At 44.4% G+C, this 26,983-nt stretch overlaps 1 protein-coding gene across 1 annotated transcript in view; it reads left to right on the top strand.

Annotated features, from left to right (window-relative positions):
- The window catches only part of LLGL2 (LLGL scribble cell polarity complex component 2), a 33,351-nt gene extending 16,150 nt beyond the window's left edge, over positions 1 to 17,201 (top strand). The window contains exons 6-26 of the mRNA XM_036394760.2: positions 383 to 541; positions 1,272 to 1,434; positions 1,609 to 1,741; positions 2,523 to 2,577; positions 2,755 to 2,909; positions 6,194 to 6,411; positions 6,895 to 6,962; positions 7,855 to 8,008; positions 8,106 to 8,210; positions 8,995 to 9,287; positions 9,547 to 9,700; positions 9,980 to 10,130; positions 10,777 to 10,893; positions 11,384 to 11,550; positions 12,272 to 12,536; positions 13,623 to 13,773; positions 14,315 to 14,352; positions 14,806 to 14,853; positions 15,374 to 15,416; positions 16,119 to 16,180; positions 16,536 to 17,201. Coding sequence (XP_036250653.1) covers positions 383 to 541; positions 1,272 to 1,434; positions 1,609 to 1,741; positions 2,523 to 2,577; positions 2,755 to 2,909; positions 6,194 to 6,411; positions 6,895 to 6,962; positions 7,855 to 8,008; positions 8,106 to 8,210; positions 8,995 to 9,287; positions 9,547 to 9,700; positions 9,980 to 10,130; positions 10,777 to 10,893; positions 11,384 to 11,550; positions 12,272 to 12,536; positions 13,623 to 13,773; positions 14,315 to 14,352; positions 14,806 to 14,853; positions 15,374 to 15,416; positions 16,119 to 16,180; positions 16,536 to 16,543 — 2,707 coding nt within the window. The 3' untranslated portion in view covers positions 16,544 to 17,201. The remainder of the gene's footprint in view (positions 1 to 382; positions 542 to 1,271; positions 1,435 to 1,608; positions 1,742 to 2,522; positions 2,578 to 2,754; positions 2,910 to 6,193; positions 6,412 to 6,894; positions 6,963 to 7,854; positions 8,009 to 8,105; positions 8,211 to 8,994; positions 9,288 to 9,546; positions 9,701 to 9,979; positions 10,131 to 10,776; positions 10,894 to 11,383; positions 11,551 to 12,271; positions 12,537 to 13,622; positions 13,774 to 14,314; positions 14,353 to 14,805; positions 14,854 to 15,373; positions 15,417 to 16,118; positions 16,181 to 16,535) is intronic.
- Positions 17,202 to 26,983: the final 9,782 nt, after the last annotated feature.

The raw sequence follows: 26,983 nt of genomic DNA, 5'->3' as shown, positions 1-26,983 counted from the left end.
TGTGCTCAACCAATGCAAAGGGTGACATATTTTAAAATATTGTGCATTCACTGCTGTGAGTACAGGAGCTGTTAATCTTAAGGTTAGGTAAATCTAACCATGCCTTAAGTCAGGCTTTGAAATGCTGTTGTGGTTTTAGTTTGACTTGATCTTGCCAGATTTAAGTGAGCTATTTTTAGGAACACTTAGAGAGGGTTCTGTAAAAAAGATGTCTGGTTCTTTCCCCGTGCACTTGTCAAAATTTCTTACATAATTTGTCTTAAAGCTGATGTTTTCCTTAAAAAAAAAAATCATGCCTCCAAAACAAGTGACACTGATAAATGTCCCTGTTATGTTGTTAACTCACCCAAATTCAGTAACAAGAATCTCTTTGCATCCCCAGCTCTCCACCAAGTGCCACCCAGGTAACAGCTGTGCTTCCCCATTCCTCACGGGAAGTGCTGTACCTGGGCACAGAGAGTGGCAACATCTTCGTGGTGGAGCTGCCCTCGTTCCGAGTGCTGGAGGACAGGACCATCACCCCCGAGGCCGTGCTGCAGCGGTGAGTGAGTGAGTGAGTGAGCAAACAAGATGTGGAATCCCATTACCAGACACATCCTTTGTTAAAATGTCACCCCAGATTATGTACTGGGGCCTCACTGTTGTGTTAAGCATTGTCCATAGGTGCCTGACTCTCATGAAAGTAACTTTTGGTCCTGGTGTGTGTTAAGTAACAATATCTGTCCTGGTCCAGACTGGTGTTGTCACTGTGGAGATAGAGCATGTTCACTTGAGGTGAATCTGCAAACCTTGTGCCCTAGCCCTTGTGTTTAGTTTTAGAAAAAAAATGTATTTTGTTTAGCTGTAATTACACATTTATTTTTTTCAACCACTGGCAGAACAGCTGGTGCTGCTTTGTTCAAATGGAGTTTTTATCACTCTGCTGAGTGCTGCTGAAAATTGTCCTACTTCACTTCTCCTACTGACATTTCCATCTTACCTTTATTCTGTAAGAGAATAGGGTGGGTGGTTCAAACTCTCTTTACAGTCTTGGGATGCAGTCCTGGAATTCATTGTGAACCATGGCCTTTCCTTGAAGAAAGCAAGACTAGGTGCATGTCCATCTGGTAGGCCTGATGTGGTGTCTCCCATAAGATATTTCTGCTGCTTGAAGGATTTGTGGGATCAGCTGTTTCAACTTTGTTGCTTAATTTCTCATTCTTACACCTTTTATTACAGTCCTTTGAGTTTGTACTTGGATTCAGCTTCTCTTTTCTCTTCTGCTTCTGCAGGATACCAGAAGATAGCTGCAACAGGAGATCCTGTGAACTGGTGGAAGCCCTTCGGGAGCATCCTAAGAACCCTGACCAGATCCTAATTGGATACAGCAGGGGCTTGATTGTCCTCTGGGACCTACAGAATAACAAAGCAACACACCATTTCCTGGGCAGCCAGGTATTGATTCAATCCAGAGTCAGTTCAGCAGGGCAGGAAGGGCTCTCACTGGCACTCTGAAGACAAATCAGGTGCAGGGACAGCCTGACAAAGCTGCTTTTTCAGTAAGAACAGGTTGTGTTGGGGAGATAACAGCTCTCTGGAGAACAGTCATTTGTATGGCTTTCTTTTCAGCAACTGGAGAACCTCTACTGGCAGAGGGATGGCAGCAAATTCATTAGTTGTCACTACGATGGAAGTTACAGCCAGTGGCCAGTATCCAGTGACAGCAGGCAGTCAGAGCCTCTGGAGAGCACTGTGCCTTATGGTCAGTAAGTGAGGTTTAACTGTTGTGTATTTGTCCAAACTCAAACTAATTCTGAGCTTGTGTAGGATATTCAAGTCACAATTCTCCCTAGTGTTTAATGGCAGAATGCAGAGCTGCCTCTTGAATGGCTTATAAGCCTCAACTAAGGGATTTCAGCCCAGATTTTCTCTTGGATTTGAAACTCCTTTGCATTGTTGAAATCTGTCCTGAACATGGAGAGCAAGTCTTGACAATATTAGTGCCCCTTATGAAGAAGGGTGATGGTGATTCAGCTCTTTGTTTTAGCTGGTGTCCTGTTCAGCAGGAGTTGCTTGGATCCTGTGTAATTAATAGTGAGCTGAGTGTATTTTTTGTTGACCTGAGCAGTGATTAAATGAAGCTTCTGATTTGCTGGAAACCATCAAATGGGGATGACCTCACCTTTTGAGTGCAGAGAAGCTTTTAAAGCTCTATCACTCTATATTAGTTTCAGGAATGGCTATGATTTTAGCAATCCTTTCTAGTTAATCAGCTCCTCCAGCAGCACTTCTACTCCCTGGTAGCCATCAGGAGCATGGTTTGGAACTGAGCCTAAGCTCTGTTTTGCTGTGGAGGTCTGTGGTCATTGTGTCCCAGAAGACTTGTCTGATGTGGCTTGGTCTGGGGAGGTGGTGCTGGCTCCTACTAATTTAGGTGGCTCCCCTTGGGGTGGAGGGTGACGTGACCTGGCTGAAGCCGAATCAGCAGCTTCTGATGTAAAGATGCACTTCTTGAATTGTAGCAAATAACTCTGCTTTCTCAGGTCCTTTTCCTTGCAAGGCCATCTCCAAGATCTACTGGCAGACAACAAAAAATGGGTGAGTTTGTGGTGTATCCCTTCAGTCTCACCTATTTGAAGGGTGCAGTGTGCAATGCCATATGAACCCTTTAGAGTAACATTATAAGAACTTGTTGTCAAGCTTTCTTTGACATTTCTTTAAATTTTTTCTTGCTCCTTACTTCAGCACTTACTTTAACTCTTTCTTTCTCTCAAGGCTTCCTTACATAATATTCCAAGGAGGAATGCCCCGGGCTAGCTATGGGGACCGGCACAGTATCTCTGTTGTCCACGGCAGCCAGCAAACAGCCTTTGACTTTACCTCACGGGTGATAGACTTCTTCATAATCTTCAGTTCAGATCCTGCTGCAGGTATGTGGTGGAAGGGCATTACTGAGGAATTAGGGTAGCTGTGTACGTGTGTGGCAATCTGCCTGGTATAAATAGCATATGAAATGTGATAAGGAGGTCAGTTGTTTGGGGAGTTTCTGAGACTTCAGCAGAGAATCACAGAATCATTTCGTTTGACAAAGACCCTTAAGATTGAGTGCAGCTGTGAAAGATTCCCATTTAAAAGTGAAATGTGAAATACTGGTATAAAAAGACAGGGCTGGTTACAAATGCCATACATTCCTCAAAAAAATAGGCTACTCTGTTAATGAGAAAAGATCTCTTAAGTCTATATCTGTTTAAGCTGGACATTGGACGTAACCAGGTCGTGAAATGAGGATCTGAATATTGTTGTTTGGAAACAGCACTTCAAAGGAGGCTAATAATTAAAACCAGAATTTACTCCCACTGAGACACTGCTTCTTTTAATTAGTACCTGGATTTGTGTCTGGAGCTTTGGGTAACAAATCAGCAAAGGGTGACATAGAACCAAGGGTCATTATATGGAGAACTTAATTTCCTTACTGCTGGTGAACATGAATGTAAACTGAATAGTTCTCATTCTTGGAATTGTGTAGAGCTTGTCAGATTCTTGCTTCTGTTGAAGAGCTTTCTTGTCCTTACATCAGCAGTAACTGTACGTTCTTCCTTTTCATGAAACTGTAAAGGGTTTTCCCCAATAACTCTTAGTTTAATGCTGGTGTAGTTCTTGCTTCTGGTTAACTTGGAGTAACTGAGTATAAAATGCAATTTCAAGCTCCAGAAATGTGCAGGATCAGACTAAACTGCAAATTGTTTAGGAGCTTGTAAGTAAATCTTCTGTTACTGGATCTTCTCAGGCTTTCTAGTCTCTGATTTGCCTGCTAGACTGGTTTCCAACCCAATTTGTCCTGTGTCCTGCCAGGGAAGGTGGTGACAGCCACAGCTCCACATCCTCGTCTGTCAGTGCAGGTGGAATCGCTCCGGCCTGTTCTGGGAAGCAGAACACAGATCCAGGGGAGGAATATCTTGGGAAAAGAGGCAGAAAAAAACAACTTTTGGATTCCCTCTTGCCTGTCTTCCTAGATCTTAGCAGACCCTCTCAGGTCACTGAAAAGAGAGCAGAGAAATCAGAGTGTAACTGAGCAGAAGTACCTGTGTGTGTCTGTTACTGATTTTCCCTGCACAACACTGCCCTTTCTAAGCATCTTCCAAGTGTGCAGAACCTACAGGTCTAAATCTTCAAGCTCACAGTGCTGATTAACTTGGGGTACTGTTTCATACTTTGAGTTCAATACCTTTTGGTATTAAGGAAGGAGAATCTTTTGCTTTCTATTAAATTGTCAAGAGTGGAGATTCTGGATGATGGAACAAAAGTATTAACAATGAAAGAAACCTGAGTTTTTTAGGTCAGAGTTGGACTGCTTAGAGTTCAGGTTCTGGATATGATTAGAAATCCTTTAGGATGAAATAACTGAACAAACAGGCTTTATATTTCTACTTACCAATAATTGAATTATCCAGTTAATGCCACTGCCGGTGAGTTCAGACAGGAGCTACTACAGGAAACTGAAACTGTTGCACTCAGATGAGGAAGTTTTTTACAATAAAATGAGGTTTCTGTGGTTGACAAGCTTCCTTGTGGCTGATTGCCTAAGCTTAGTGGATCTACATAGCTTGCCTTGTTTGCCCTTAAGCAGTCTTCCCTGCAATGGCAATACCAAGGTATTAATTGTATACCAAAGCCACTTAATTTAATAAGCAGAAAGCTCATGCATTGCAGCATGGTTGTAGCTGGTGACTTTTCACCACCCTGAATATGCTGTGGAAACTGCTTAAAAAGGCCAGCCCTTCCTGTTTCTTTTTTTTTTTTTTTAGTTAGGTGGGTGAGTGTGTGGCAATCGTGACAAATCTTACTGTGCATGCTGCTTCAGCAACTTAAAATAGATTCTTGCCACAAGAAATGAGCTCAGATGTGTGGTTTTGCAGAGAAAAAAATTGTTAAAACAGAACACTTTTGGTTAATGCTGGCAACAGTAAACTGCAGGGCTGTTACAGTACAGGGATGATAGTATTAGTTTTATTGTGAAGTCCTGTGGGCAACTGCAAATGATGGTACATAGGAAAGCGAGGTAAAACTGAATAGAAAACATTGTTTTCATGATGAAACTGAACTAATTAGTGATGTGTTGTGGCTGGGCCTAGTCAGAGGTGAAACTTGGGGTGCCTCAATAGTGATGCCAAGTACTAATTACTTGAATTTATTTTGCTGAGTAAACAGTGTTGCTATGTGCCTTCTTGCAAGTGTACACCAGGTTAATCAACCAAGTAAAGGAGGGAAGTAAAAGTACAGTTTAGGAGGGAAGGTCAGGGAAAAGATGTTAGGTAGTTTGCTAATGGCTTAGTGTTGATCAACCCCAATCCAGCTTTATATTCACTCAGATTTCTGGAGCTGTGTTAATTGTCACTGCTGTGAACTGATCTGTGGTTTTGGTTTTCCCCACCATTTTGCTGCTGTGGCTGACTTGTCAACCTTGCTGCAATAATGTCCTCATAGACTAAATTTTTTTCACTCAAGATTGTCCATTGTAACCTGAGTTATAATTCTTGTTTGTGTCAGATGTCACCAGTCAAGTTACATTAACGTATTTCTTTTGTAATTGTTCCTAATACACATAAGAATTATTAGATGATGTACACATCTTTAAAAAGAAAGTCTAGAGGATGTGTCACAACATATGAGAAGAAGAGAAAATGAAAAGTAAAAGAGCTGAATTGTAAATACTTGTCAGTTCAAGCAGAGAAGCATTCTGCAGAACCCAAGGCATTAGCATGTTTAAGCAGCTTAGCCTGGATGGACTGTGGTCCTAACAGCACTAAATGGGTCACTGCTGGGGTGTATACATGTCTTTCTACCCAGTGCTGTTAATTAGCTGCAGGTAAAGTCTTGGAATTCTGGCTGTTACAGTAGTAAGTATGAACATTGTGTTATTCAGTCATTGTTGTTAACAAATTTTATACTCTGCAATGGAATCTATTAAAAGTCACTGTCACAGTCCCAGGAGTGATGTAAAGAAACACGAATTTGCAGTTAATCTGTGAGTGTCTTCAGATCCATTCATACTCAATAGGCCCAGTTAACACAGAAGCATTTAAGGTTTTTTTTCAAGAAAAATGTTGATGTGGAGGTGTGTGATTACAGTTTTTAAAGCAGCCTTACAGGAAGCTTGTTTGCACTGACCTTGGCTGGTCAGTTTTGTCAGCCTCAATGAATGTTGTTTCTGCAGAGTTTGATGACCCTTCTGCCCTGGTGGTGCTGGCAGAAGAAGAGCTCGTGGTCATAGACTTGAAAAGTGCAGGCTGGCCAGCAGTGCACCCTCCATACCTGGCCTCCCTGCACTGCTCAGCCATCACCTGCTCTCACCACGTCTCCAACATCCCACTGAAGCTCTGGGAGCGGATTATCAGCGCTGGGAGCAAGCAGAACATTCACTACTCCAGTATGGTATGGCAGCTGTGTCCCCCCCGTGTCCCCCTGTGTCCCTATGTGTTCAGGTCAGTGTGACTGCCCATGGTGTGGGTGGTCTGTGTTGCTGATGATCTGCAGAGGATTCAGCCCCAGCAGACACTGTCCTGCCTCTTAACAGGGTGGAGAGAGGCCTTTTCCCAAAGCAGTACAGTTACACTGGGGAATTAAAATGTGATATTTTTTAAGCTTTGACAAGCCAGAGGGGAGGTCTGAGTGTTCCCAGCTGTTGGTGGTAACAAAGTTCTCATGTAAAACCATGAAGCTTCTCAGGGAAATGTGTAGAATGCCTTCTAAATGGCACAGTTGGTGTCAGAATGAGGACATCTAATCCCAACAAAAGCTGACAGCATGGACTGTTTCACTGCTACTTGCACTGGAGTTCATGCCCTCCTGCTGACTTTGTTCTCTCCACACTGTCACTGCCTAGGCAGTCACACACTTCTCTTACTCTGTTTGTAGCCATGGCCGATTGATGGTGGCACCAACATCGCTCCAGATCCTCCACAGAGGGACTTGCTGCTAACAGGGTACGTGCTGACCTGAGAACCATCAGGGAGCCCTTTCCAGTTCCCCTTTTTCAACTGACTGAGATTTTCCTATGGAGTTAGGCTGCTCATCTTTTAGGGCAGAGACTGCAGCTTTACAGTGCAGCTTCTCAGAGCTGTGCTGCTGGCTTTGTAAAGCCAATTTATTTTGCTGCTTCTGAGCAAACAGGTCATGATGTCCACAGATAACCCAGAAAGTGGCTGATTTTTAGTTTTGATGTGTTTTCCATTGCCCCTACTCTCAAAGTGTGTAGGAGTGCAGGCACTAATCCAGCCTGGTTCAAAGGCAGCAGTGTTAAATTAAAGCTTAATCTTTTATGTTTTGAAGCGTTTTCCCCTCTACCTTACACTTTGAATCTTAAAATAGAGGTTAGCATGGACTCCTGTCTGCTTTGATCAGCACGAACAGATCTAGCTAAGAGTTGGAAGTAGCTAGCAAGAAATTGTCTCATTGCATAAAAATCTGCCATTTTCTTTTCAAAGCACTTTTGAGAGTTTCAGGGGGCTGTTCCTCAGATTGCATTCTTGATGGAGCATGTTAGAAGCTTCTACCCTTGTGTTGGGAGACTGTTGCAAAAAAATTCCCCCTTCCCTTCCTGTAACAGTATTTTTGCCTGGATGAGTTTTTCCTTCTATATGCTAAGCTTTTTGCCTTTTCCATATCTTTTTGGCATAATCTTAAATTAGTGTAATGGTGTCAGATCACCAAGAACCTGAATTAAAGAAACCCAACAACCTAAAACAAAAAATACACAAGAAGCCAAAAAACTTTCTCTTTGTGTTTTTTTTTTTTTAATTCTGTATTTTCCCCTCTGTTTTACCCTCCATGTGCTGTTCTCCTGTGTGATGTGTGCTCCTGTATCCTCCCCCCCAGGCATGAAGATGGCACAGTGAGGTTTTGGGATGCCTCTGGTGTCTGCTTGCACCTCCTTTATAAGCTGAGCACAGTGAGAGTGTTCCTCACAGATGCTGATCCCAATGACAACATGAACACCCTGGGGGAGGACGAATGGCCTCCACTCCGCAAGGTGAGAGAGCTGCTGCTGGTAGAAACTTCCTGAAAACCTGGGGAGCTCTGATTCCTGCCCCAGTTAAAGACCAGCCCCTCTCTGTTCTCTTGCCTAGGTTGGTACCTTCGATCCTTACAGTGATGATCCAAGACTTGGGATCCAGAAGATCTACCTGTGTAAATACAGTGGATACTTGGCTGTAGCTGGTACAGCAGGACAGGTATTGGAATATGAACAATTAACATAAACATTGTTTTCAGGGCAGATTTCAGTGTAATCTGGAGATCTGCTAAAATTCAAAATGTTCATTTCTGTTATGGTAAATTGATCTGTTTTCTGGAATGATTCATGGAACCCTGCTCTGGTGAGGCCCCACTTTGAGCAATGCATCCAGCACAGAGAGGACATGGAGATGGAGTGAGTCCAGAGAAGGCCACAAAGGTCATTAGAGGGATAGAGCAGCTGTGCTGCAAGGAAAGGCTGAGAGAACTGGGATTGTTCAGCCTGGAGAAGGGAAGGTTTGGGGTCACCTAATTTCACCTTGATACCTGAAAGAACCTACAAGAAGCATGGATAGAGACTACTTACAAGGTACTGGAATGACAGAACAAGGGGGAGTGGCTTCAAACAGAGAGTAGCTTTAGATTAGATATTAGATAGGAAGAACTTCTTTGCTGTGAGGGTGGTAAGGCCCTGTAGCAGGTTGCCTGGAGAAGTTCAGGATGCCCCATTCCTGAAGGTGTTTAAGGTCAGGTTGGATGGAGCTCTGACCAGAAAAGGTGTCCCTGTGCATGGCAGAGGCTAGAACTAGGTGATCTTTAAGGTGCCTTCCAACCCAAACCATTCTGGGATTTTCTGCTTTCTCTAGTTGGTTTTAGACATTATCTACTGTTATTTATCTGCCCTGAGAGATGCTGTAGTTTAGCAGCTGTAGGGAAGGGCTGCAGCTTGGAGATCTGCCTGCACAGCAAAAGCTGCAGCAAAGGTTGTTCTCTTCCTTTCAGGTGCTGGTGATGGAACTGAATGATGAGGATGCAGAACATGTGGTGGACCATGCTGAAGCAGATCTCCTGCAGGACCAAGAGGGCTATCGATGGAAAGGTCACGAGAAGCTCAAAACTCGAGATGGGCCTGTTAGATTTGAAGCTGGTTTTCAGCCATTTGTCCTTGTCCAGTGTCAGCCACCAGCTGTGGTCACCTCTTTGGCCCTGCACTCGGAGTGGAGGCTTGTGGCCTTTGGCACCAGTCATGGCTTTGGGCTTTTTGACCATCAGCAGAAGCGACTGGTCTTTGTCAAGTAAGTGTCATCTTTCCAGGGGGTCTGTAGTAATCCTTATGTTAATGATGACCTGGAATTACTAACAAAGCAAGGTGTGATAAGTGATTTCCCAAGAGCTGTCACTGTAGCAAGAAGCTCTGCTTCTTTTTTCTCCACCCTTGAAGATCTTCCAGAATATGTGACTGTGTTCCAACATTTGTGTGTATCCTGTTGGACTCTTGGGAGTGATTGCCACCCAGTAGAAAGTGACCACGTGGCTACTGTCTCCCTCTTCCAGGTGCACACTGCATCCCAGTGACCAGCTGGCCTTAGAAGGTCCCCTGTCTCGGGTGAAATCCTTGAAGAAGTCCCTCCGTCAGTCGTTCCGGCGGATCAGAAGAAGCCGTGTGTCCAGTAGGAAGCGGAGAGGAGGTGGTGGGAATGCCTCAGAGGTGAGGGCTTCACCTTTTTGGGGTCTGTCTGTTTGCAGCTTGGAGCATGCTAAGACTGCCGAGAGCAGGAGGTGGTCTCAGCCCTGCTATCAAATCAATAGCTATTGGTATGAGGGAAAATGGCAATTTCTGATGCTCTGTTAGATAAAAACAGGCACATTTTTAGAAGAGATCAGTTCAGAGGACAAGTTCACTGGTGTACCTTTCTATTGCTGCCACGCTCCCTCTCTCTCCCTGCTGTGTCTATCCCTGACTGACAGTGTCTCCTCACCTGTGAAGGTGCAAGAAGCAAATGCCAAGTTTGACCAGGACGTGTTGCAGGAGATGGAGCTGGCTCCAGTCCAGCGCAAGATCGAAGCGCGCTCGGCAGAAGATTCTTTCACTGGCTTTGTGCGAACCCTGTATTTTGCTGATACCTTCCTGAGAGACAGTGAGTAGGAAAAACATCTCTCTCTTCTTCCAAATGGGTTTTTACTGCTTCTGCCAAGGAGTGTATTAGGATTTACTGCCAGGAAAACTCGGCACCTCCTGTGTCCTACTTTGTGCTGTGCTGAAAAACTGATACAGAACAAGAGCATATGTTGTCATGTAGAATTGTTATTTAGCCATTCTGGGCTGCTGGCTAATCCAAGGCAAGTGGTCATTCATCTTTGAATCAGGTCTTTATGTATGATTTTCAAATGTGCTGTATTGGCATCTGACTTTCTAGTATAAACTTTTCCTTTTCTCATTCCCTTGAAGTTCACCCCAGTCTCCAGCAAAGCCTTTTAATTTTAGTGAAGGTGGTGGCTGGTTGTGCATCAGAGCCCAAACTGATAGCATGCACAAGTTTACTCTGCTCATCTGTGATATACATGTGGTGGTACTTTTGCCTTTGCTCAGGTGCAGTGCCCTTTCTAAGGGCTGCTGGTGGATGTGTATTGGGAAAAGAATGTTAAAAGCTTGCAGTTTGTGCCTGGCAGGTCTCCCCTATTATAAAGATATTTAGAGTGCAAACAGAGGGAGGTTTTATGTAGCTAAGGAAAGCTGTTATGTCATGGAGGGTGCCTTGCTCATGGGCTTTTTTGTCACTCCAGGCTCCCGGCACTGCCCATCCCTGTGGGCTGGCACCAATGGAGGGACAGTCTACGCTTTCTGTTTACGTGTTCCTCCAGCTGAGAGGAGGATGGATGAGCCTGTGAGGGCAGAGCAGGGTAAGTGCCTTGGAAAAACAGGGCTCTGTTGAGTTATCGCCAGAAAAGCAGGGTCACTCAGTTAGTGCTGCTTATCAGTGATTGGAGCCAAGTGTGGCACTGTCTGAGCTAAGCAATGCTCACTGCAGCAGCTGAACTGGAGCTCCAGCACTGCTTGATGTGCCTCAGCCTCATTTCCTACTCACTTCAGAAATGTAAATTTGTGTCAGCTGTCCCTGAAGTTTGCCATCAACCCTCGCTGCACGTGTCCCTTGTTCTGGCAGCTGGGCCTGTTGTCTTTATGTAACAATGGTTTCTGTCCAACACACATCAGTCCAGTCTGAATGCCCTAATGCCCCTCAACTACCAAATCTTTTTAGGCAGCATTTCTATATCCACAGTATATAGGTCTCCAGTGCTGAGAGGGTGTGAAGGAGTTTCTAACAATGTTTCTGACTAGACTCCTGTTTGTTTTTTCTGTTTGTTTTTCCTCCTTATCTCGCCTGTCTAGCCAAAGAAATTCAGCTGATGCACAGGGCTCCTGTTGTGGGAATACTTGTGTTGGATGGACGCAGCACTCCCCTCCCAGAACCTCTAGAAGTAGCACATGACCTTTCCAAGAGTCCTGATATGCAAGGCAGCCACCAGCTGCTGGTGGTGTCTGAAGAGCAATTTAAGGTGAGTGTCACCTATTGAGGGAGGGAGGTGCCTATGAATTGTGCATGAAATCTCTCTCCACTGAGCAGTGCCCAGTGCTTTAGCCGAACTCTTGGGAGTGCTTGTTCTCCTGTGCCTCAGGAACAGCCTTGGGACAGCACTTCTGCTTGGTACAGTCCATAAATCAGATGTGTGCTGGCAAACTGGTGTTCAGCATAGTGCTGCACATGCTGAATATAGAAATGTTATGCCTTATATTACATATATTACATTATATTACATTACATTATACATTACATATATTACATCAAATATATTACATTATATTCTTTGGACAAAGCTGCTTCTGCTTTTGGGTAAGAGCTTTTCTTTGTTAGTGCAGAAGCAGGAATTTTGTTGGTGTCTTTGTGAAGTAGCTTAAAAGTTTCTTGTTTTGCACACTAACTTAAACTCTGTTCTCTTTCTGTGTTAATTTGTAGCCAAATAGGGAAGAGTTTTGAAAAAATGTGGGAGAAGTGTGGTTACAGCCTGAAGGGTAAAACTGATGTCAGAACAGAAAGACATTTTCACACTGCCTGTGGCTGATTGGTTCTCATGCTATGAGCAGGGGATTGGCTCTGGTTACACCTGTGTGCATTCCCTGTGAATGGAAACATTATCCAGGGAGGGAGCAGCAGATGTCCTGGGGAGCTGCTGCTGCCTTTGTGCAGGAAGAGGTGTCAGTGTCTCATTTCTGTGACAGGTCTTCACGTTGCCCAAGGTCAGCTCCAAACTGAAGCTCAAGCTGACAGCCCTGGAGGGCTGCAGGGTACGGAAGGTGACGGTTGCCAACTTCGGTAGCTGCAAAACTGATGATTACAGTGAGAATGACCTGGCAGTGCTGACCAACCTGGGAGACATCCAGATCATCTCCCTGCCCTTCCTCAAGCTGCAGATCCGCTACCCCTGCATCCGCAAGGAGGATGTCAGTGGCATTGCCTCCTGTGTCTTCACCAAATATGGCCAAGGTGAGGGGGGCTTCTCCCAGATCATCCCTCTTGTTGTGTGCTTGAGACAATGGGAAACAGCTCAGTGTTTTTAGCTGGCTGTGTACACATGTGAGGCTGTTATTGTTAGGTTGGACATAACATATATATATATGTGATTAGGGTTTAAAAAAAAAGGTTTTATTTTGCATGTTTTCTAACTTACATACTTTTAACAAAGCATAATCTTAAGTTATTAACATCACAATAATTTATTATATTCATTAATGGAAAGCAATTAGTGTCAATATAATTAGCAAAAGTTTTACAGAAATTTAATAAAGCACATATATACATCTACTCATGCATGTAGTCTAGCTTACAAAAATTTTCATGTATCTTTTCTAATCTGTTTCTATGCTAACACCCTTGTCTTCCTTTTTGCTATAAATACACTCAAAAATCATCAATTATTATTTGTTCTATTAACTCAGCTTTGCTTACAAGCCAGCTGTCAAGTCCCTCCATATGAGACTGTTTCAGAAATGTGTTCATTGTGTGTTTCTGGGCAGTACCAGCTGCCAGCAGGTACCAACACATGAGTTAGGAGTGAGTTTTATTCCATTACTGTTAATGAATACAGGAGTGAATAGTGGTTTTCAGCTTGGTTCTGCCCCTTAGATAACTTCCACCTGACCACTCTCCTCTTGTCTGGTGTGGGTGAATAGCTCTCTAAGCAGCAGGCTCTGGGAAATGGCTCCATTGAGCCTCCTGTACATGCCTGTGTCTGAGCACTCACATTGCAAAACTGGGATCCTGTGGCTGCTGAAGATGGATTGCTGCTTTCCAGTTCATTTTTTGCATCTTTCTGTGCTGTTTTCTCCAAATGTCAGCACAGGACAACAAAATTATGTCTCAGCATAACCTTAAATTGCACAGTCTCTAGGCTATCCAGAGGGGAGCTGGGGTAATTTCTTCCTCAATGGTCCCTCCTTGCTTAGATAGAAGGAAAAGCAAACCCTTTCTGCCAAACACAGATCATGCCTAGATCTGTTCTTTTTTAGGATCACCTTTGGTTCTGGAACTGTTTGCTGAGAGTTGTCCTTATCAATTCCCAATCCTCTGCAGGTTTCTATCTGATCTCGCCATCGGAGTTTGAGAGGTTTTCCCTTTCCACCAAATGGTTGGTGGAGCCCCGGTGCATCGTGGACATGCCAGAAGTGACAACCAACAACCACGTGCACAAGCCTGGCACAGAGAATGCTGCAAGGAAATCCAGGTAATGTCTGTAACACTCTTGCACACTGACTGTGTCTGAGTAGGGAGGAAAGAAAACCCCTTTGAAGTTAACATCCACAGAGGGGGTGGCATCAGGAAATGTAACCTTCCCCTTGGTGGTTTTCCTACTTGGAGTACATTTGGTAGGATAGAGCAGGAAGCTTTGGAACATCCCTAAGCTGGAGTCACAAACTCAGAGAAAACCCTGGCTTGCTTTGCTTGTTCCCATGTGCTGAGGCTGAGCTGTGTCTCTGTGAAAGGAAATCCAGTGTTCCTCCTCTCCTCTTGGAACATCAGTGAGTAACAGTAGATCTGACCCTGACAGAGATCCTACAGGATTTTTATTCCAAGAGTTAAGAAGTGTTCTCTGGTGCCTGCAGACTTCTGCATCGCCAGCATGTGGTGAAGCCCTTCCCACACTCAGCAAACCATTTAGTTGATGTGCACTGGAGCCTCTTGTAACTGCTAAGAACACAAAGGAATTCTCTGCACTCCTCTTCTTCAGCATCAGTAATTGTTTTCTGCCTCCTCTCCTTTTTTAGGGGACCAGGAAATAGTCCAGGTGACTGTGGAGAAGATGGTAAGTGAAAAAAAAAAAGTGTACTGCAAGTAGCATGGTGTGTGTAAACCTCAAAATGTCTTTCCTATTGCTACAGTTGATATTTTCTACCTGAGATAGGGAAAAATAAGGAAGGATGTGGGGGAAATATTGTGATCTGCCTGGATTGTATTTTAGTTGATAGCTCTGAAGTAAGTTGTATGTGGAAGATTCTCTTAAAGGGTAGAACAGAGTTTGCTGGAGGGAAGGTCTGAACTTATTTAGATCTTCTGTTATCCAAACTAGTATTGCTGAAAGAAACAGTTCAGTGCGTGAGAAACTTTAAGGATTAGTTGTGAAGCATTCAATAAAGTCAAAAAGTACTTGAAGGGGGAAAAAAATCCAGTTCCATTGTGCATTTCTCCAAAACTGTACTTATTTCAGGAAGAGGGGAAAATATTGTTAGCTAAAACAAGTTTTCTTACTCTTCTTTAGAAAGGAAGTCTGGGAGGCTGATGGAACATGCCTTACTCAATGATGAAAGTGAGTGAGATGAAGTCTTGCTGCTGAGGGGGAAGGTGCCTTTCTGGGTGGGAAAAGAAGAAAGCTGCTGGGAATTTTGTGGATTCCAGTTCCAAGGGATCTGTAATTACTGTCAGAAATGCTGAGTTTTCTTGAATCCCCAGAAATGAGGCGTTGGACAGATAGCCATGCCCTTGGGCAGGGGTTGTTCTGCAGAGCTGCATTCCCTGCTGAGATAAGAGAAGGATCTTTATTTCCAATAGGACTTGTGTAAGATGACAGCTGGAACAGACAGTTCTTTTGGGGCTCTGGTACACAGGGATTGGCAACATTTCTTCTGGCAACTGACTGCTTCAGTCCTGTGTGCCAGCCTGCCCAGTAAAAACCTGGTTAAAGAGGCAGTGATGATCCACGGACTGACCTCTGAGTGTGGGAGGCAGGTTCTGGAGGCTGTTCACTGGGGAGGTGGAATGTGCTCAGGCAGCTGCCTGAAAGCAGATTCTCCTGCTTTGGCTCACTGCTTTAACTCTCTGCTTTCCAGAAGTGCTGAAGGAGATCCAGAGTACTCTGGAGGGGGGCAGAGGGTGAGTATCAACCAACTTCTCTTCTTGATGCCTGGGGCTGGCAGGGGTGGGCAGCTTGAGGTGACAGCAGGGGGATGCCCACTTGATGGCAGGGATCCTTCTGCTGGAATCTGGTCACATGTGCATCCCACAAGCTACCAAAGGGCAATAATGAGAGGCAGGTTCTCTTTCACATGCTGTCCCTTGGCGTTTTTTATGAATAACGCTTTGTCTCTTTCTCTCCGAAAAGCAGGAGAGATCACATTCCCACCTCCCCAAGGAACAGGACTCTGAGTATTCGCATACAGGTTTCTATTTGTGTCAACCCATGCTGATCTAAGGGCAGGCCACACGGGCTAAGTTGGTCAAGGATGGGACTCTGGAGTTTTAATCCTGGCTTGACACTGTCCCTTGGATGTGTTCAGTGTCTCTGCTCCCATTCTGTCTGTACAATAGAGCTGAGCTACCACCACGGCTGCGGGGCTTTATCTCATCTCCCTAGGATGGTCAGGGGCTACCAAGTGTAGGCAAAGGACTACTGTCTGCAACAGGAGGCTTGGTGGGATTGGTAACTGCTGGTGTGGAAGGATCAGTGACTGCCTGACACGCTCTGCTCTGTGCACTTCCTCTGGACACTACCTCATCCTGGTCTTCTGTCGGCATCTGGGAGTGGATGGGATGAGACTGCACTGCAATAAGGAATGTCTTCTTGTGTCATTGCAGGAGCTATGCAGAAAAAAATTCGGCAAGAAGTCCACTAGGACACGGACTAAGTAATGGAGGAGGTAGGTGAGGCTAAAGATACTTGAAGTAGCCAAAGGAAGCAGAAAGTAGAATGAAATTTCTTAATAAGCTTCAGCTTATTTCAATGCTCTGTGCAGAACTCTGACCTGAGTTTTTGGGGTGGGAATCTGCTGGCTGAGTGGTGTGTGAGCACTGATCAGCACCTTACATGCTACACCAGTGGTAAAGGAAGAGCTAAAAATCCTTTGAAGGCTCCTGACTCTTACCCTTATCACAAAGTGAGCTGGTGAGGTAGCCAGAGCTCCCAGCAGCAATTTGAGTGTATCAGCTCATTAGCTCTCATTAGCTTTCACTGCCTGCCTTTTCAAATGGCTTTTGCATTCTTCTCTCCTGCAGCAGATTGACCAGAACTCATGGAGGACCTCGTGGCATTGGACTGAGTGCCATAACACTACTGACTGGGCAAACCGTCCCTGGGGAGAAGGCACCAGAGCTCCCAGCAGCCAGGCTGGGGAGCTGCAGCTCAGTGCTTCTGCCTCTGCCTCCCCTTTAGTGCCTCTTGGAGACCTCTCCTGCTGGAGCCTGCCTTGCTTTAGGACAGCAGTGGATGCCAGCTCTGATGCACCACAAGCCTCTGAGTACACCTAACATTCAAATGTTTGCACATTTCTCTTTTCTACTGGGCTGGGTTTTAAATTATAAATGTTTTACTGCCTCGGTGCAGGATTTTAATAAACGCACACTGTTACCTCCAACAATTATTTTTTGTACATTTTTTTAAAATCTTATGGGTATTTCAGTTTTAACAGAAACATTTAGAAATTTACTTTAAGAAAAAAACATTAAGTAATATATACTAGATTCCTGTGACTGCTGTACGTGGTATCTGAATGAGTAATTTTGGGGTTTGTTTGTTATGGTACTGTTAACTGGCTTTATGGATTTGGGTAGAATCTATTTTTGTAGCCATTCAAATTGGAGAAAAACTAATTGAATTTGATTTTTGTTTCAACACTACATTGCTTTTTTTTTGGCAATAAAATTCTGAATTCCCTTTTGTGATCCTTGTCTCCTCTCATATCTATTCTCTCCTTCAACAGCTTCTTTTATATTGCCCACAGATGCCTGGGAGAAGGTGGAGCTGTCCTCTGAGCTGAGGGGGGCAAAGAGCACTCCTGGAGGGAAGCAAGGTGGTGGGTGGGAGGAGCAAAGGGATTGTGTCACCATCCTGCAATCCATGTGGGATGGGAATGCCAGGAAAGGGCACTGCTTCAGATCATAGTCCCTGGAAGGTCATTGCTGGTTTGTCCTGAATAAACGTGCATGATAACACTGGAGGGAGACAGGATTGATCTGGCAGTGCTGCTGTGCTGTCTGACAGTGGATTTGGAATTGAAGCTGGTGAAGCTCTGCAGAGAGCAGTTTGGTCCTCTTTAAAATTTCTTTCCTTTATCCCTCACCTAACAGCACTTTTTTTCCAGCTAAGAAAAAGAACAAAGTATTCTGAAATTTCTCTACTGTAACTTGCTTGTAGCACTGTGACAGCCAGTGAGGAAGAACTAGATCTTCCTGGAATGGAGCTGAGTTGCTGTCCTTGGCACACTTTGGAAACTTCTCCTTGGAAGCCCTCTTGTTTCTGCCTCTCCTTGGGAGCCCTCTAGATCTTCCCAAGCAAGGCTGAGAAATCCTTTCTTACCTACAGCACTAGGATGGCACAATCTGTTCTGCAGGAAAAAATGCTTGTAGAGTTGCTCTGCTGGTACTGCAGGCACCCTTCCTTCTAAAACTATTAATACCTCCTTTGAGACCTAATTTATGGCTAATGAGGTTTTAGAGAGCCTTCTCTTTCAGTTTCCATTTCTAAAGTAGTTTTCACTTCCTTATTTCTGTTTGCTTCATTATTTCCTTGTCTCTTGCTGCAGGACTGAAGCTGGCAGGGAGGTGTCCTGCTGTTTCCACCTCTTGTGCCAGGCATTGATGCTGCAAATTTACAGGAAATTATGGTTTAATCAGCAACTTCTGAGCTGCTGTCACTCTGTGCATGTGCATCATCCTGGTGCACCCAGCTGCTTCTTTCTGCTCCTTACAGATGGACTCATTCTAAAGCCTTTTCTGAGTATTTATTTGTTGGCAGGCTTGGGGGAAGAGATGTGACAGTCTTACTCAGAAAGGGCAGAAGAAATTTATTATCTTCTCCCTGTTTTCACCCACATAACTTGAGAACTCCTGGAAGAGTGAGAGATTCACAAAAATGGTACAATTTTTTGTAAACCCTAAAGTACATTTAGATTCAAAACCAACAGCAAAAAAAAAAAAATCCAGGCTTCTTATTTTCTTCAGAGGACAAGCCAGACTACAAATGGGATTGAGTCATTTAGGATATGTGCTATAGCAGATTTTTTTTTTCAAGCAGAGCTTTGGAACTGAAGGATTTACTGGAATGAGATCCTTGGCTTGTTGTGGGCAGAGACATTAAGAATCCTTTTAGAGCTCCTATGCCTAAAATTCAGGAGAAATTACAAAGGGACAAAACAGGGCAAGGCTGAAGCTCATGAATTGTGCTTTCAGTTGTGTTCTGAGTTGAGCAGGAAGGGATGGAAAGGCTTGTGACAGAATTAGGGTGTATTTTTTGTGCTGTCAGAAAACAAACAGCAAGTAAAATTGGTGATGGGATGAGATGATCATGAGGGGTGGAGCCTTCACTGAATGAATGTAAGCAGCTTTTGAATGTTGTGGGGGAAAAAAAATCCCTTTTCATCTCTCCCTTTCAGGAACTGCCTTCTGAGCCTTGTGGTTACTCTTAGCCTGCCCCTCAGCTGACACTAAAAATAATGGCCTGCTTCTGATCAGAGGACTCAGCTGCTGCCAAACCCCTCGAATTTTGTGCCTACCTCTACTTTTCACTTGAACTCCTTGTCTGGGATCTGATAGGAGTTTGCTGGCCCTCTCCAAGAGCTAATGCTTTAATGCTTGGAAGCACTCTGAGGGCTCATTGGCCCTTATTAAGGTTATTGCCAGGCTTTGGCAGTGCTTCCCCCTTCTCCTGCTTTGTGCAGCCTCACAGGGCTCTGGCACTGGGAAGTGTCCCTTGGCTGCAGGACCAGAGTTGCTGTTAACACTGACTTGAAAAAATCCTTCCAGCAATGCTGGCACAGCGTTCCCTGACCCCCACAGACCTGCTGCTCTGCAGAGGGGACAGTCTTGGATCACAACTAAAGAACAAATTTTCCCCATCTGAGTACACACTGGGTCCCTAATATGGGATGCTGTTTTATAGTGGCCTGAGTTTTAGGTCAAATGCTTTCTGGTAATGTGAGCTGTTTTATAGGGTGGTGTGTTTGCTGCCAAAATTCTCTACTCCTAGAAAAGCTTGGCCTGGAGCTTCTTTTTTTTTTTTTTTACTTTTCAATAGTAATTCAAGCTTTCCTCAGATGTTTAGGAGTTGAATATTTGCAGAATTTGTCTAACAGTTCTATTAGAAGAACATAATGTTGGAAGAAAAGTAATTTTCATCTTGGTCTTGAAGCCTGAGGCCTGTCTGGTTAGTGAGAGAATTTTTTTTTTTTTTTTTTTTTACAGCTTAACTGGTCTGTTTCTTAGAATATGGTTTGTGTCTGTGGCAGCTCAAAGGATTTCATGCCCTGGACTGTGGTCCTGAATTCAGCCTCCAAACCACTGCCTATGTGGCCTCATGGATTGGGATGTCATTAAAAGGAGCAGGAATTGGTATGGCTGAAAGATGAGACAGACTTTAGTGTAAAATTGCTTCTAAGACCCAGCAGTCCTTGCTAAGCCATATTAGACTTTGTTGTCTCTTTCAAGCAAAGCCCAAGGTTTGTTGCAGCTGTAGCTGATTCCCTGGGGGAAGCAAGGTGGAAAAATTCCTTCAATATCTGCCACAAGCCCTTGGTCACAGGAAGGAAACTCAGCATCTTCACTCACAGCCACAAGCCCCAAGTGCTTGGGTTATTCCTCAGCCTCTTTCTCCAACATGATGATGATGGGAGTGTCTGATTAGCTTTCTGGGTTAGATGCAGCTTCCCATAGGACCTGCAAATCCCTGTGTGAAAAGGCTGCTGTAGCAGTAGGATGGTCCTTGAGATCATCCTGGCATTGACTAATCTGTCCCAGCTGCTGCCCAGGCAGAAATGGCCTCTCCCAGGTGAGATTTTCTTGTAATGAAACTGATGTATGACCAAACTCCTCATTTCCATCTTGCCTCTCACGCCTTTTATGCATGATGGCTGATCCATGGGGATGGAGGGATGAGTTTGCTGGGAACACAACCAAGGCAGGAGAGCTAAAAGGCTCCTTGCCCTTGTGGCCTGTTTCAGTAGGGAGGAAAACAGATTAAAAGGTACTTTGAGGCTCTTCCCTCTGCTCACCTCTTCCCCAGCTAAATGAGTAGAAACTGATGTCTCCAGCTCCTTGGGCACAGCTCTTGTATGCAGAGCTAAGTTATATTTTAAAAGAGTTTTTGGCAAGGGTGCCCTCTTAAAGATGGATGGTCCTGAGCATGTGCTGACAGCATCAGGCAGTCACCCGAGGTTGGAAGGACCTGTACCTCCAAGGGCAGAGCCCAGCCTGTCCCTGACTCTTGCCCTTCAAAAGACACAGATCTCTTCCTCCTGTTTGCTCCTCTGCCAGATGAGTCTGTGCATTGTGTGCTTATTCCTTCTGCCTCTGCATATTGGTCATTGCTTATACTTAAGGCAGGGTCTTCAAGAAATGAACCTTGGATTCTGCTCACACTCTCCTTCCTTAAAGGGAACTTACCTGTATCAGATTGCTGTGCTGAGCCCTTGAAAAGCAGGCTGAGCTCCTAAAAAACCCTAATTGGCAACACAAGGACATCTCTGAGTTGCTGAACATCACCCCAAACATCAGATACTGCAGCTGAAGCTCTGATGGGGTAAGAGTCCAAGAAAGCAGAGAATGTGGCAGGATAAGAAAAGGCTTGGTGTTATTTCTTAGGCAGTAAATTGAGACAAAAGTGGCTTCAGCTATAGCTGGGAGAGCTTTATTCCAAACTGCAAGTTAGCCACAGGAATGGAATTTGGGAGAGGTGTTTTTCAAGGGTGTGATTGTTCTGTAGACATACACATCCTCCTGACTTTATTGTGACACTGTTAAGAGCCGATAAAATGCAGGCTGTGACCAAAGGAGGTATCAGAGTCCTTAATCAGTTTGATTACCTGTGATCTTGTCAGTGCTGTGACAGTTTGCTCATAGTTCACAGCTGGTGATATTTGCCTGTACTTTCATTACAGGAAGAAGTTTTAAATGTAAATTAACAGTAAGGAGGATGTGAAAAAAAAATCCATCTCAAGGAAATTCAGCTCTGTCAAGGTAGATCCATGAGGCACAGTTTATGGAAATAATAAAATTTAAGCATTAAGTGATAGTTACTTATTATGGATTTAACCTTTAAAAAAGACGGATTTAATTTTATACTTAAATTACTGAAGCTCCAGAGCAGGTGGCAATACCTCAGCCCTAAAGGCTCCTGAAGCCCTTTGCTAAGAGCAGTGTCAGTCCAGGCACTGGGATTCCTGTTGTGCAGCATCCAAGGTCCAGCCTTAAAACAGCCTCTTTTGAAATTGGTAAGTGATACATGAGAATTTCAAAGTGAAATAATATCATGTCATCTCTCTGAAGTGCTTTGCCCTTTTAAAGCCTCAGGCCTTGGATTGGATAGAAACCACTCCTGCTCCAATTCATCTCTGTCAGCTGATGTTGCACAGGCAGATTCCTCCTGACAGTTCTCTGCCCATTCATCTCTTCCTTAGAGGTTTGTTTAAACCACTAAAAAACCCTGTTTGAGGGTAAGAGCTTCAACTAGTAATTTTTAGTGCACAAGAAAAGTGCCCATTTCTCAGGAACTCAATTCAGAGGCATGAATTAATGTATCAGAACTCCATGTGCCTCATTAATTAATAACATGGCACGCAGGTACCATTAACCTGCTAGATTTTCTTTGAGGAGAAGGAACAGAAAGTAGCTGTGATCACTTTCTGTTTCAGAAGACTGACCAGGCTTGGTTCTGCACTTTCTCACTAAAGTGCTTGTTCTGGATCTGCTTGTGCACAGAAAGAGTTTTCCATTGGAATGTGTCCTGCTTGGAAGTGGCTCAAATTCTATAAACAATTTCCTTGTCACAGTGATATCTGGTGAGAGATTTATGTGAGGATCTCTCCTGTGCACAGGGAGAGGTGAGACCTCTCATAAAATGAAGAAGGATTTACAGAAGATTAAGGGAGTTAAATATCTGCAGTGGAACAGAGCATAAGATACAGGGTAGTTAATATGAAACGAGATGAGAGAAAATGTTTGTCATCCTATAAAATAAATGTCAAGTTTTGGAAGCAATCACCTTGAGAAGAGTCTTTGAGTGTCTTCAAATGCCTGGTTGAGCAAACAACTCCCAGTCTGTTTCAGATCTTCAGTAACAGCATAATAACAGTGTCTGTGCCTCAAAACTGTAAAGACAATATCACAGGGCATAAAAAATGTGAGTGGCCCAACATCTCATGAAAGTTAACAAACTTCCAGTATAGGACAATGTGCTTTTAACAGAGCCTCTGGCCAAGTTTCCAAACCAAACTTTCTTCCAGGAACAGTGGCCTTCCTGTACCCTCCCCCTCTTTCCCTCCCAGAGTTCAGGAGCTCCAGAGAGTTTCACCTTTGTGGCCAGGTCTGTCCTGCCCTCCTGTGTTGCTTGTTCCTTCTCCCTTTCTTCTCTTGGTGCACATGTGTGCTTTTAAATTTAATTTTTAACTAACTAATGCTTTATAATCTGGAATAAGGGAATAACCAGCAAGGGCAATTCCAGGCAAACAGGCCTCTCATTTAGCAGGAAGCTCAGCATGAGGAAGCTCAACTTACCTGTAAGATCAAATTGCACTGAGGTGACCACCAGCACTGGAGCAAAGGAAACAGCTGGGGAATACAGAAGGCACTGGAAGGAAGGAGTGGCCCCACGAAGTCAGTGTGGCTGTAACATGAGACCTCATCCTTAGCTGCATGGTTCCTTCTACCTTTATCTCTGCAAGCTTATTAGAAACTGCTGGGGATTTTCAACTACCTGGGTGTAATCATTTCAGTCTGCACAATCTGACATTCTACTTTGAGCCTTTGATTTGTGCTTTGGGGGCTCAGCTGTTTTCTGCAGAGCACTCATTTCCCACGGGAGAGCAGCCCTGGGGCTGTAGCCCACCCCCCACTATTAAAAAGCCTCTTGCTTTCATGTATAATTGGGTTGAAACCCGGTTTAAATCCAGGGGATTTCACTGACTCAGAGGAATTCTCTATCAAACCCAGGGTTCCCAGCTATGCACAAACAGGGAAGGAGAGCAGGGACAGCTCATTTGAGGCCAGGTTCCTCGGTGTGTCCAGTAAAAATAAAGTACAAACAGCACATCCAGAGTCCCAGAGCAGCACAGGGCACAGCAGCAGTGAAAGAGCAGTGGGCTGAGCCTTGGGCCTGTTTCTGGCTGTTTTCTGCTGCTGGCACTGCTCTCCAGGAGCTCACTGGTGTACCAAACCAGTGCTACCAAACCAGGACTGGATTTAGTGGAGGCTTGCCTGGCCTTTCCTCCTCAGTTTGCTCCTTTTAGACACAACCACAGAGGTCACTCAGGGGATTAGAAGGGAGAAGTCTGAGCCCTGTCTTAGCACAGAGTCCTTCAGCTCACCCAGCTCAGGTCCGTCCCTGCCCAGAGCCTGGGGCTGTCTGACCCCTGGGCTGGGGCCTTGCCTTGCAGTGTAACAGGATCATCCAGCCCTGCTGCACGGCAGACAATTGGGCAACAAAGTGCTCCTGAAATATTTAAGGGGGCTGTTTTCAAACCTGTGTAACTTAATTGTTTTGGTTTCTCCTTGCAATGAATATTTTATTTGGCTTCCTCGGGTTATGGCTGGGGAAGAGGCCCTTGGAGACCTTTGGGCTTGTCCTAAAATAGCTGGAAGAAAGCAGCAGAGCCCAGTTTGAAACAGCCAGAGGTCAGGAATGAGAGGTCAGGAATTCTCCCTCAGTAGCCTGGGGTACAGGATCAAAGGAGAACATTTGCTGTCAATATGAGGAAGCATATGATATGGAAGCAAGAGTGGAGATACTTTATATTAATGTAATGGGGGATGGGGGAAATGAGGAGAGATGCATAAAAAAGATATATTTTTAAACAAGTCTTAGAGGCTTCAGGGTCCTGTGTGGATTGTCAATTCTACTTGCAGTGGAGTCAAACCAAGAGGAGACCCTATTTATATGTTTAGGGTGTTTATCTTAAAAACAGATGTTCTTAAGAATAGCTTTGGCCAATCTCTTTACCTGAGCTATTACCAAGCAAACAAGGTGGTTGGGAATTTATGCAAAGTGTGATTTCTCTGATCAATCGCAGCCAGTTTCTACTTTTTTATTTGTGTGATTTAGTAATTTTTAAAAATTGAGTTACTTTTCATGTCTCTTTTACACAATAGCATCAAAAGCTTTGCTTTTATATAATTGACTTAAGAATTTTCAGTGAAAGGGTGATTCTGATGTTTTATCACTCACTAATAACTTTTTAAAATCATAGTGGCTGAATTCTGGCTGAAAGGACCTGGAATTTTGCATAAATGAAGAAAATCTTTAGGAAACTCCACTATCCAGTCTACTTGGGGATCTGGAGCTGAAATCTGGAAGGGTTTCATCTTTCCTGGTGCTTATCTGCCTCTCCCTTAGTGAGATATGAACCAACTGCCAGCATCTTGCCAGGAGCACTTTAAAAGGCAAACAAATGTGTTCAGTCTGTGCAGAGTTCACGTTAGAGGTGCTGGGACAGCCAGGCTGGAGACTGGGGTGGGGAGGGAGTATCTGACAGCACCAGTTTAGTCTTTCTCCTCTCAGGTAGCTCAGAGCAGACAGGAGTCTGAAGTGAATGTGAGCTATGGCTTCATCTCAGCCCTCCCAGGATGAAACCCAAATGTCTGAGGCTTCTGACAAATCACAGAAATCAAAGCAGCAGCTCCAGTGCTGCCTGGGCTATGCGGAGCCTTGAAGAGGCTCCCGCTGATGCTGATGGAGTTTGTTAGAGCCATTTCCTCCTCAAGAGTTGAATTTTTCAGAGCAGTTTCTCCTCCTTGCCACACACATTAGAAGCTTAGACCTGAGAGCCCCGGGGCTTTTCTCCAAGAGTCGTTGAGGAATTGATGCTCCACATGCCATCAGTCATTCTGGGCTTTACAGGAGAGATTTCTCTTTTCTGCAGAGAGGAATAGAGAGTGACTTGTGGACAGTTAATAAAAGAAAGTGATGAAATAAAATAATTAACTACACTGTTGCTCTACAGCCTCATTCTTGTGAACTAAGAGAAGTGGAGCATCCAGAGACAGAAAGCTCAGGTAAAACTCTTGAGTTCTCCAGCTCAACCCTCAGTTTTTATCTTTGCTTCTTAATGGAGGAGTCCTCAAGGTACAGAACGTAACAGCCAGGGGCTCTTGGAAGGAGGTGGACAAACAGGTCCCACCCGAACTAATGCTGCAAAGCATCTAAAATCTTATCACATTTCATGTTTGGGTCACTTGTTCTGGTGGCTGGCCAGACCTGAGTTCATTTTGTTTAATCTCCAGCTCCTCTGGAAAGGCTTTTTGGGAGGAGGCAGGAAACCTCACAGAGCCAGTGACACCCTCAGAGCTGTTAAATCCTGGTCTCCCTGTGCTGTCCCTTTGCAGCCTGGGGAGAGCAGGGGGAGGCTCACACTGAGCATTTGTGCCTGCTCTGTTACCTGATTTCTTGAGAACAGCCCAGGCAGGGCAAAGCCATCCCTGAATTAAACAGAATTTCATGGATATAAACACTGCTGTGAGTAACCTCAGCCTGTCTGCAAGAAGAGAACAACTTTATTTGCAAATTCGAGTTGAAAGGAGATTCAGTCATTCTGCTTGATTTGGACTGAGATTTAGGCATAATGAGGGCAAAAATGGTGCCAGTTTTGCTGTCTTTTTCCGTGCTGAGCTGGAAACTGCTTTCCTGTTTCAGCAGAGAGCTTGGTATTGGCAAGGAGGGAGCAGAGGCTGAGCTACCCGTGCTTGGCTCCCTGCAATAAAACTCCAGGGCTGCAAAAGAAAGGGGCCTATGATTTAATTCTCTTCACTGGCCTAAGCTTTTTTTTTTAGGTGGTTTTTACTGTGCCTTGTCTGGTAGCCTCTTGCATTATTGTGGATGTGTTTTGGTTTTGGAATTGACCCTTTCAGTCTTTCTTTGGGGTGCACCTAATCATACCACACCTGACCCTGACCTAGGTGAAATCCCACCTCTTCTTTTATCTCAAACTCTGCAAGCCAGCTGCTGATATTGCTGGTTGAAAAGTTCAAAAGATACCATGAGAAAGCTTGAATTATTGATGCCACTCTCCTTCCATATACATGTAATTATCTGCTCTTGGGGCACAGCCCAGCCAGAATCCCTGTTAGACTCCACAGGCTTGCAAGAACTCTGGAACAGACCCTGGGCTGCATGGGAACAAGGCATGGGAGAGGGAATATGTTACCATTGCTTGGATGGGGCCTGTGATCCAGGTAAGGGACAGTTAGCTGGAATCAGTGTAGGTATGTTACAAAAAATTACTGTGCAGAGTGATAAAAGAAGGGGTTAGAGCCATTTTTACAGTGAATGAAAATAGGAACTTAAGAACTAAGTTCCAGGCAGGTTCCTTTAATATTAATGATTGTACTTTCCTCTGTATGAGTTGGGAGAATCCAGTGTGCTCAGGGAAGACAGACAATTCCCTATTGGTCTTAAAATAGCAGTGTGAGCTTTCTGCTCTTGCTTTTTTTCTGTAGGTTTATGCTGTGATTCTTGACAGCAC

The sequence above is a fragment of the Molothrus ater genome, chromosome 19 (genome assembly GCF_012460135.2).
Source record: "Molothrus ater isolate BHLD 08-10-18 breed brown headed cowbird chromosome 19, BPBGC_Mater_1.1, whole genome shotgun sequence".
Lineage (NCBI taxonomy): Eukaryota > Metazoa > Chordata > Aves > Passeriformes > Icteridae > Molothrus > Molothrus ater.
The sequence above is the reverse complement of the archived record's forward strand: the minus strand, read 5'-3'. Positions and strand labels throughout refer to the sequence as shown.